An 11367-nucleotide genomic window follows, 5' to 3' on the forward strand; every position below is an offset into this window, starting at 1 on the left:
CAGTCCCAATTACTTCTCTTATGAGCCAAGCATCTGCTTCTCGCACTATCACTTCTAACCACACGTTCTGGTATTCTTTCCGCTACAACTGAACTCGGCGACTGTTCCAATTCAACTGTCTCTGGCAATGGCTACATTTAAACTGTGTCACTCCTGAGCACAAACTACTGACTCACTACTAAGTAACTACTAACTGCTAACTGACTCTGAATAGTGTTCACTGCTCCTTATTTAGCCTCAGCACGGACAAGACAGAAAACAGTTACGTGATAGGTACCGCTGTTGCCTGACACCGTGTTTGTCAGTAGCCTAGCAACACTGTCAGGAGTTGTTTACTGCTGCATAGCAACCGCGGCATCCCTTTGTCATGTCACCACGGGAGGGGGCGGGGTGTTGACTGGCCTATTACCGTAGCAACAGCAATGCTCCGAATGTGTTACATCACCTCTGGTGGGGGAGGGGGTGTCTTGCATGGCGCAAATACGTCACGCACACGCACACACACACACACATATATATATACAGTATTATTTAATTTAATGAGCTCCACTGTTTTTGTCTAAAATGAACTTGATAGGATTTTTCTGTCCCTATAACCATGGAAGGCACCTGGGGATTGGAAGAGGCATCAGCTGGACTACATCCTTGTGAAACATCGATTCAGAAACAGTGTGAAGGATGTGAAGACGCTTCCTGGGGCAGACATTGACTCTGACCACAACTTGCTGGTTGCCAAGTTCCGAACCAGGTTGAAGAAAATTATAGGATTTCGAAAGCGCAGACCCAGATGGGATTTGGAGAAGTTATATGCTCAAAGACAAAGCGTGCAAGAGACTCTAGAAGAGAAACTCGGTGCAATTGAAGGTGAAAGCGGAAATGCTGAAGCGCAGTGGAACGATATAAAAGAATGCATGTTAGATACTATCAGTGATTTGGTAGGTAAAGTTGAGAAGATAGCAAGAAAACCATGGGTTACACAGGAGATGATGAGTAAAATGGAGGAGCGAAGGAAATGGAAGAATGTCAACAATGAAGAAGGCAGGAGGAAATACAGGAGACTGAGGAATGAATTGAAAAGAGCCACGGACAGGGCCAAAAAGGAATATCTTGAGAAGATATGTAATGAGATTATGGAATTTCAAAGAACAGGCCGTTATGATTTGATGTACATGAAGACAAAAGAACTAGGATGGAAAGAGAATCATGGGATTCAAAATGTTGGCATCGAAGACTCCCAGGGGAATAGAATAGTAGATCAGAGGCAAGTGCTGAAAATTTGGGAAAATTATATTTCAGAACTATATGATCGACCTAATCGGCCAGAAACCTTAGAAGTTGAACCGGAAGAAGAAGTAGATACAGACGAGAAAGGACCATATATTTTACAAAGTGAGGTGGAAAAAGCTATCAAGGAAATGAGGAAGGGAAAGGCTACAGGAGATGATGATGTACCTGGAGATGTGCTCAAGTTACTGGGAGAAGGTGGTTTGAAAACACTGACAAAACTAATGAACACCATATATGAAAGTGGAGAGTGGCCCAAGGACTTTACAGAAGTTACAATGATTGCCTTAAAGAAAAAGACAAAAGCTACAAAATGCAGCGACCATCGCACAATAAGTCTTATTGCACATACAGCAAAGATAATAGCAAAGATACTTAAAAGAAGAATTGAAAGGAAAATAGAGGATGTACTTGGAGAAGATCAGTTTGGATTTAGAAGAGGAAAAGGAACCAGGGATGCAATTGGGATGATGAGAATTATAGCGGAACGAACTTTGGAGATAGATGAAGAACTGTGTGTTTGCTTCATAGACTGGCAGAAGGCATTTGACCGGGTAAACTGGACCAAATTAATGCAGATCCTGAAAGAAACAGGTATCGATTGGCATGAAAGAAGATTGATTAGCAAATTGTACATGGATCAGAAAGTTAGAGTACGACTGGACAGGGGGGAGACAGGAAGTGTGCAGATTGGAAGAGGAGTTCGACAAGGATGCTGTTTATCACCAATTCTGTTCAACTTGTACAGCGAATGCCTTACCAAGGAAGCTCTGGATGGGCTCGGTGACTTCAAAGTAGGAGGGCAAATTATTCAAACTGTGAAATATGCAGATGACCTTGTGTTAATGGCTAAGGAAGAAACTGTGCTACAGGGCATGATTGATAGACTAATTGAAATTGGAAGGTGCTATGGCATGGAAATGAATGTGGAGAAAACAAAAGTAATGAAAATTTCGAGACAACCAACCCCAGTCACAATAAAGATAGACCAAAAACAAGTGGAGAATGTGAAATGTTTTAAATATTTGGGTAGCTTGTTAACAGATGATGGAAGGTGTACTTGTGAAATTAAATCCAGGATTGCCATGGCAAAAGCTGCATTTAGCAAGAAGAAGAATCTTTTTACCAGCAAATTGGACTTAAATTTGAGGAAGAAACTAGTGAAATGCTACATTTGGAGCATAGCTCTGTATGGGGCTGAAACATGGACACTTAGGGCAGTAGATCAGAAACATCTGGAAAGTTTCGAAATGTGGTGTTGGAGAAGAATGGAGAAGATCAGTTGGACCGATTATGTGAGAAATGAAGAAGTGTTAATTAGAGTCAGTGAGCAGAGGAATATCCTACATGAAATAAGAAAACGGAAGGCTAATTGGATTGGTCATGTTTTACGCAGAAACTGCCTTCTAAAAGAAGCTATCGAAGGAAAGATAGATGGGCGGATAGAAGTGACAAGAAGACGAGGAAGAAGACGTAAGAAGATGCTGGATGACCTTGGGGACAGAAGAGGATACTGTCATTTGAAGGAGAAAGCTCTAGATCGCATTAAGTGGAGGAATTGTTTTGAAAGAGACTGTGGACCTGTCGTCTTGACAGATTACTGATGATGATGATGATAACCGGGTTTACATGGGTCAAGTCGTGGGTCAAATATCTTGCCTCCGCGCTTGCGTGGTTTTGTTCTACTTGACTTGACTTAACTACAGCCTGACAAACGTGTTTTCACGTAGTTCAGTAGATGTTCAAGTAGATGTACACAAAGTGTATACGAATCAAATGCCTGATATGAGAAAGCTGGTAATATTAGCTCTGCCGGCCTGCTCACTTGCATCATCTCTTGTTTACACTGGTAAAGTCAGCGGTCTAGTAGGTGATCAAGTGGTAAAATTCGTGGTGGGGGTAGCAGTCAAGTCAAGTTACTTGTCCACCGTGCAGAACTACTTGACTTGTCTTGCTACTTGATGCAAGTCGGTACTTGACTTGGCCGGAACTGTTTACACGATGCAAGAAAAATATTCTAATTAACTTTACCGCTCTACATGACCGTTTACTTGACCCGTGTATACCCGGCTTATCATATAGCACCAATATCACACATGCACTTTTGAAGACATAATTAATAAAGGAATTAAATTCAAACCTTTTAAAATTCAGAGTCACATTTATGGCATATTCAGATGCTTTTGGCTTTTAAATATTGAGACATAACTGGAAGAAACACCTGTTGCTGGGTTAGGGCACAATAAGGATGGGATGATGTCATTAAATAGGGAGCCACTGCTACACAATGGCTGGTAAACAACACATGGTGATGCAGTGTTTTCTGTGTGGTCCAGTCCAAGGCTATAACGAGGATCAATGTGTCGAGCAACACCTGCAGAACAGAATACTCTGCACTATTTGAAATCTTGACACTTGCACCCCAGTCTGCAAATTGCACATAGCTTTCAAACTTTCACATGTATATGGCTATATAACTGAAATGTGCAGCACACAGGCAGAAGCACATCTAAACCATGTAAGTCCAAGTGTACATGGTGTTGGACAAGGAGAAGCCAGGCACAGGAAGCATAAGAGCCTTAAACTTGTGCAGCGGTCAGGCCTATGACTGTTCAGCTGACTAACTGCAGTTTCAGAATAGTTACATTACTTAAGGCATCACCTGCTGCACAAGCCTGCATTGTCAGAAAACCCTCTGTATGTCTTATATAAATGTTACTTCGTATAATGCAATGATAAAGGATGCACAGAGTCTGTAGCAACCTGGATGCCATGGCAGCACAAATATAGTGCTGAAATTATAGTGCAACAAAAATATGGCCTACATAGAAAGACTGACCCCTTCTTTAATGAAGAGGAGATCCCATTTCATACATACTTGTCTAGTTGAGAATAAAAATCTTGGTCATGGATCTTGAGGCAATGCCAGCAGCAGTTTCACTGTTTGACTGCCAGGAGTTAATGGCCGTGAGGAGTTGTGAAACAGTCACTGTCGGATAAGGACGTGTGTACAGAAGGTGAGGAATCTACATTCTTGGGAACTGTTACCGGATGACTAGTGAAGACATAGAATACTTTATGTGTGCTGCAGTACAACGATTTGTAGAGTGTGTAGATTGTGAAGCTGTTATAGTTACCTGAATAACAAGTTATAAGTATTCAGTAAATCCAGTTACCAGTCTGAACCTTGTGTCTAATGCATAACATTGTTCTACATACAGAAACTTTTAACCCTTTCATTTTAGGTCAGTGAGATGGACTTTTGCATTTTGCATGCTCTTAACTTAAAAAAAATTATTTAAGTGTCACATGCAATCTCTACATTTCAGGTTTGCCAGTTGTTACACAATCCCACAGTTCGTTTGCATGAAGTGGAAGTTTCATTATTCTCTCCATTTCGACCAATGCTGGCAGAACGTTGTAATGTGCGCTCTGTAGAAGAATCCATGAAGAAAAGCCAGTTTTATTATGTAGAAACTAAACATGATGGTGAAAGGTTTCAGTTGCACATGGAGAATGGAGTTTTCAAATATTTCTCCAGGTTAGAAATTATGTAGAGAGCATGGCTTAGAGCCATGACAGAGAACGTGCTTACTTCTATTTCTCATCAAATGTCAAAATAGAATTTGCATTGATCATAATTAGGAAAGTAAATGTATACAGGATTTGAGGTTCCCACAATGATGGTTTTGAAGATTTCTGTCTTCTGGGATATAACGTAATATAGTCCTTTCGAAGTCGACTGATGTTACAGAGGAATGTATGGGGTCCCCATTCAGGGTCAAAGAATAAGCCAAGCAGGAAACCATTATAAAGCACGTAGCAAGCGGAGCAAGCTTGCTGCCTGCTTCATGTTGGTTTCTTGCTTGATTTGTATGTCAACACTGAAGTTGGAGGTGACATGTTCCTCTGAAATGCTGGTTGGCTTCCAGTGGACTGCATGGTGTTATATCCCAGAATATAGAACTCTTCAAAGGAAGTTTGGGTGTCCTTTAAAGGTACTTTATTCGCATATGCTCATGGTTTGTTTTGTAAATCCTTGCGACAAGAACCGGTGAATAAAATTAAGTTGTGTTCTGCAGAAATGGTTATGAATACACAGATGGTTTTGCCACACTTCTGACACCCCATGTGGCAAAACTACTGCGAACTGATATAAAGAGCTGCATACTGGATGGAGAAATGATGGGATGGAATCAAAAGTTGAAGTGTTTTAAAACTAAAGGTAAGAAAGAAATGATGCAATTTCCCCAAATTTTTCTGCAGCACTAGCCTTCAGTTGTGTTATACTACCACAGTCAGTGTGTTCGTGGAATGGCACGATCTGATTCCCTGTCAGTTCATCTCTTGTCACAGCAAGAGGCAGTTGTGTGCAAAAAGTGTAAGCAGAACTACGACCTCTATTATGAATTGCAGTTAAATGCAAGTGGTGAAAATCGGAAATGTTGTAGTTTGAACAATGGGCAAACATCAAGTTTTGCCAAAAACTAGGCAAATCCCCTAGCGAAACATTTGGCGTAGGAAGAATTGGCAGTTGCTACACGCCAACGCCCCTGCACATCGCTCTGTTCCTGTCCAAGAGGAACTGGCAAGGCAACAGGTAACCATTTTGCCATACCCTCCATAATCACCTGATCTTGCACCATACGGTTTCGCTCTCTTTCACCGCTTCAAAGCAAAGCTACATGGTCGTAGATTTCAGTCATCCGAGGAGGTGGTCATTGCCACAAGAGACACTGTATGGGAATTTCCTGCCAATATGTTTCAGCAATGTTTTCAGCAGCTATATCAACGTTGGCAGACTTGCCTAGTGGCCAATGGCAACTATCTTGAGGGCCGATGTGGATCTGTATAAGTGTATGTGAATAACTTGTAATATGATGCGATAAAACCACATTCCACGAACTTAATGACTCTGCCATGTATTTCTATATCTCTTTCCACTGATGGCAAAATTTGGTCCACAGCTTTGCTATTCTGCTCCTTGGGTCTATATTCGCTCTACATACTCCACTGTCACCTAATTGGATTCCCTATTGCATGATATTCAGTTGTATGTTCCGCAATTTGAAACTCTAAATTACTCTTCTAACTTTGTTGGTCATCATTTGACAGTCAGTTTTAAAAATATTGTGTACAGTCTTTCCATTTCAATTTGCTTCTCTGATCACTTTTATGATACAGAATTTTACCATACCATACATTTGGTCGAACAGGAATGATTTTTCTGGCTTTGAAAACTGGTATAGTGATTCCAGATGTCAGAGGTAATTTGGGTGGTATGTCTTCAGTTGTTTCATCATCATAACACAGTTTATTTTTATTGTTGGGTTATGATCTTATAGTACCTAAATGAAACATTAACAAAATAAAATACTTCTAGGAGTGGGAGTGACTGCAGTATGAACGTTGGCTTTATGAATTCTGTCAAGAACTCATTATATTTTACAAAGTATTTCAGCATGCTACTTGTACAAAGAAAGAAGAAGGTAGAAGAAAAAGGAACAAAGAAAAACTGCAAGAAATAATTTTTAATATCCATGTAAAAAGATGTGACAGTTTTACTTTTGCCTTAGGTATTGATTTTGATGTGAAGTACCTGAAGATGGGAGATGACATTCGCCCATGTCTGTGTGTGTTTGATATATTGCTGTGTAATGGGCAAGTACTTACCAATAAGCCACTGTGTGAGCGACTCCATTTCCTAGAGAGTCTCTTCACACCTTCTGAGGGGATCATCATGTACACAGAACAGAAGAAAGTGACAACTGGGCAAGAAGTAATGGATGAACTAAATTTGGCAATTGATAAGAGGTTGGAAGGAATTATACTTAAAGATCCAACATCAGTTTATAAACCTAATGCAAGGAAAGGAGGCTGGTACAAAATCAAACCAGAGGTAGGCTGCCATATTTCATAGTAAAAAGTAAATGTAAAGCTAACCCTGTAACAGGCCGTGACGGCCCATAGGGTTGTGAGATGTTTAGGGTCCTGCATTGTCTAGACAATCGGCTCAAAGATGATGGTAAGGTTGTTGGCCTTACACGCTGGCCACGCTTTACTCCCAGGAAAATTATTTAATTAATACCTGGTACTCATTTCTGTTAGAGGCTGAGTGAACCCCAGGGCCATTGTGAGGCTGGAAGGATTAGGTCAATTGAAAAAAAAAACAATGGCTTCATTGGGACTTGAACCCGCGACCTTCTGGCTTGTAGCATAGTGCCTCAACGAACTATGTTACCGTATGCCTGCCATATGTGATAGTAGGCTTATGATATGTGACAAATAACTGGACTGATTCTGTTAAAAATATATATGTAATTTGTCGATAACATTTAGTAAGCATGGTTGCTTTCAGAGTACACTAATGATTATACTGTATATGTATCCCGTTGACTCTGCTGTGCCTGGAAACATTGCTGGAAGTAATTCTTCTGAAAGGTACTTCAGTAATGTTTCCATATTGCTTTGATCATCTTCAGGTAATTCAAAATGAAACCCTCATATAACAAGTTTCTTAATTCTGAGAATATGACAAATTGCACAGGGCCAAATCAGGAAAATATGGTGAATGTTCTGAGACTTTTTGCCAATATTGGTTTAATAAATATGCTCTTTAGGAAGATGCATTGTCATGATGCAAAATTCACTTCTCCAAAAAAAAAAATTGCATGTGTTGACCGATATGTTACTGCGTATGTTCCAAATTTTGAAAGTAGCATGCTTGTTTCCCTGTTTCTTTTGGGGAAGCAAATTCATAATGGATAATTCCTTTGTTGTTGATGATGCAGGTCAGTATGGTTTTGACGTTTCATTTTTAGGTTCACTTTTTTGCCTTAGAAACCAAATTTTTTCTCCTTTGGAGACCTTTGAATTTTGTGTCTGGATAATACTGGAGGACCCTAAGACAGTCACTGTTTTTCACAAAAGGTCAGCTTATCCAGTAATATTGTTGAGAGGTTTGAGTGAACGTTGTTGAGTACATTTGTAGATCTTTGGTGTAAGGCAGCAGATGTAAATAAATTTGTCTTTCCTTCACTGATCTGTTATTGTTTTTTCTCAGTACACAGAGGGGTTAATGGACCATGTGGATCTTATTATTATGGGTGGTTACTTTGGAGAAGGACGGAGGAAGGGCATCAGTCACTTCCTTCTTGGAGCTGCTGTGCCCCCAGCTACTGAAGGTCAGTGAATGTGTGTGTGAATGTGGTTATCATACAATTCTTAAGAGATTTTAACTCTTGACCAAATATCAGTGTATTCATCATAGTGTTGAAACATGATGGAACAATACTAAGAGCATGTAGCAAGATGATGCCAATATACCAACATTTATAAGTGATCAAATGCGCTGAAGTCTATTGGATTGGAAGTTCTCACAGCAGTGGTTGCAAAGAGTTCTATCTTCTAGGATATAACACCATATAGTCCAATGAGAGTCAACGGCCATTTTGGAGGAACATATTGGTTCTGCCTGTTATACTTGCTTAATGCTGGTTTTTTGCTTGATTTACAGTTCAACTCTTAAGATGAAAGCAATATCCTCCTCCAAAATGGCAGTTGGCTTTCATCACATGACATGGCATTATGTCTGAGAAGACAGAACTGTTCTTTGAAGTCACTACCTGTCCATATGTACAGTATATAGTGGTCTGAACTTAGTGGTAGTCGTTTCGAAAGGCTTCAGGGTAAATGTCTGTGCTAATTGGATTTGATTGAAGCCTCGTCCAAGATGTTGCTGTGTGCGTACTCATTTTTTCAACTACAGTCATCCCTATATATTTACAGATTTCCTATTTGTTCAGATTTCTAATAATACACTATTATTAATTTTCTTTTTAAAGATTTTCCTGTAGTGCATCTTCACAAGTTCTGCAGTGTTTCTTAACATCTATTCCATGCACAATGTGTCAGTGGTCCTCCTCTTCAGTGTGCTGTCAGGAACATCTCATGAATTTTAGTTTTTCTGCACTCCCTTGCCTCCCAAAAGAAAGATGCATGATAAATGCTGTGTAAATGTTTTTAAGAGAGAAAAGATTAATATATTGTCATGTGTAGGATGGTACACATGATGAAAATAATGGGGTCTAGTTCAGGTGATTGGATTTATTAGCACCTTGGTTAACAATTTCTCTTAATCACATTTAAATACAGCACTATCGCTGATTTGGACACTTTCCAATCACTGGTGCACTTGCACTAGAATTCCCAGTCTTCACTAGTCTTCTGGCAGCAGATATCAACACAGAAACAAGCACTACAAATCACTATGAAGTCTTCTTGCTGTTTCATCTTCAGTCTCTCTGGAACCTTGGAACTAAAATATATTCTGGACTTACTCCTCCAGCTTTTGACTGACTCGTAACTGCCCTTGAACTAACTCATGTCATTGCATTCACTTCCTTTATAAGCACTCTGCACAGACCCCATGGAAGATACCATCTCTATTGTTGCTAATGTTACTGCTTATGCAAAAATATGTTTACCAAGCCATTGCATAGAAATGGGTGGCATAACCCTTTTGTTCCACCACTGCTCAGCACGTACAACTTAGAAAACACAGCCTCATGTATTGTTGTGTGTTGGACCATGTTTACAGAGCTATTGCCTGGCAGTGTGTTGATTAAGTCTGTTACAATATCATTCATATATTCATCACAGCCCATGCCCTTATTAATGAGTTTTGCTGTTTATATTCCTCATGAATATGGAAAAATGCCTGTTTATCCATATACCTAATTGTCACATGTCCATCCTCTTTTTCCAAAATGGCACATCAGAAAAAATTGAAACAAGATGTTCGTCTTAGAGTTACAACCACAGAAAATTTATTAATTTTGCTGTTACGTACACTAGTTCAGAGGTTAATTATTGTAACTGCTACAGTAGGAGCCAGTAATTAATATTGAAGGTGTTTTTTTGGTTGTGAGTAGGATTTTGGGGTACGGAATACCTGTAAATTTTAAGTTGGGTTTTACTTTCACAGGTGGTTTTGATGAATTATCCCAGGTAAGGTGGAGACTGTGTTAGCAGGCTGTAACTCAGAATGACCAGGAGGTCGGCACTCATGCTGCACGTATTCACTCAATCAGAAGGCAAATGATCATTTGTGCTACATGTTTATTAAAGCTATTGTTCTGTAAGCAATAGTTCACTTTCTCAGTGAAGCTAAGGATGGTGTAAATTCAACCACTGGGACTGTTTATATTTTACTGCTGGAATTGCCAAATAACAATTTTTGTGAATTTATCTACTGAGTCCCAAAAACTGAAACAGTTACAGAGTTAAAGACTGAGAAGAATTTGGGAACATACAGAACTCAAGTATATCCAGACTTGATCTCTGAAATTTGCAGAGTATTTAAAGAAGTGTCTCTGCAGAAGGGCATCTCTCTTCAGTTTCATAAACTTTATTAACCTTTAACGTACGGCCTTTTAAATTGCCGGCAGCTCCCTACGGCCGGAATTTAAATCGCCCCAATTGATGATCTTTGCAAACCTTGAGAAAAAAATACATATTTTCCGTTCTATGCAACATAGAAATATGAACTAAAAAGAATCTGAAAGACAAGAGAATTTTCTACATATATGTAAAAGATCAAGTTTTAAAACTGAAAAATAAATCCCCCTGTCTGTGGTTTTCCATAGCCCCTACGCGAAGCTATCGGCAAAAATTAAAAATTCCATAAAAATTGATAGCAGCATGCCAGAATTATGCAGTTTTGGTCTCCCCTGTTCTGGTTACATTCCACACCATGCCAGTGCCGCAGGGTCTAGGCCACTGAGTGTTATGAGAGGAGAGGCTGATTTCATCATGCCTACACGATTTATATACGTTTGCTTCTTTGCTTTCATTCTACTAAACAGGGCCATGTTTGTTTTGTCACTGCAACATAGGCATGCTAGCCTGGGTTCAAATTGTACCTAATAGCGTTGACGAAACAAGGCTCTAAGTGCTATAAGAAATTATTCAAGGGCATATCAACCCATACAGCACTTGTCGTATATCGGCTATGTCGAATAACAAGAAATAGACAGACTATAATCCACTTTCACACGGAAGGAAACAAAAGTGTAATCTTCC

At 39.6% G+C, this 11367-nt stretch overlaps 1 protein-coding gene across 5 annotated transcripts in view; it reads left to right on the forward strand.

Annotated features, from left to right (window-relative positions):
• The window catches only part of LOC111872023 (DNA ligase 4), a 59286-nt gene that overhangs the window by 19238 nt on the left and 28681 nt on the right, over nucleotides 1–11367 (forward strand). For all 5 annotated transcript variants that reach the window (XR_004513853.1, XR_004513852.1, XR_004513854.1 and 2 more), the window contains 4 exons: nucleotides 4614–4825; nucleotides 5367–5509; nucleotides 6861–7183; nucleotides 8348–8468. Coding sequence is in view for 1 of the 5 variants with exons in the window: in XM_023865503.2 (XP_023721271.1) it covers nucleotides 4614–4825; nucleotides 5367–5509; nucleotides 6861–7183; nucleotides 8348–8468 (799 nt within the window). In the remaining 4 variants the exon portion in view is untranslated. The remainder of the gene's footprint in view (nucleotides 1–4613; nucleotides 4826–5366; nucleotides 5510–6860; nucleotides 7184–8347; nucleotides 8469–11367) is intronic.

This window comes from Cryptotermes secundus, unplaced genomic scaffold (assembly GCF_002891405.2).
Source record: "Cryptotermes secundus unplaced genomic scaffold, Csec_1.0 scaffold87, whole genome shotgun sequence".
NCBI classification, from domain to species: Eukaryota; Metazoa; Arthropoda; class Insecta; order Blattodea; family Kalotermitidae; genus Cryptotermes; species Cryptotermes secundus.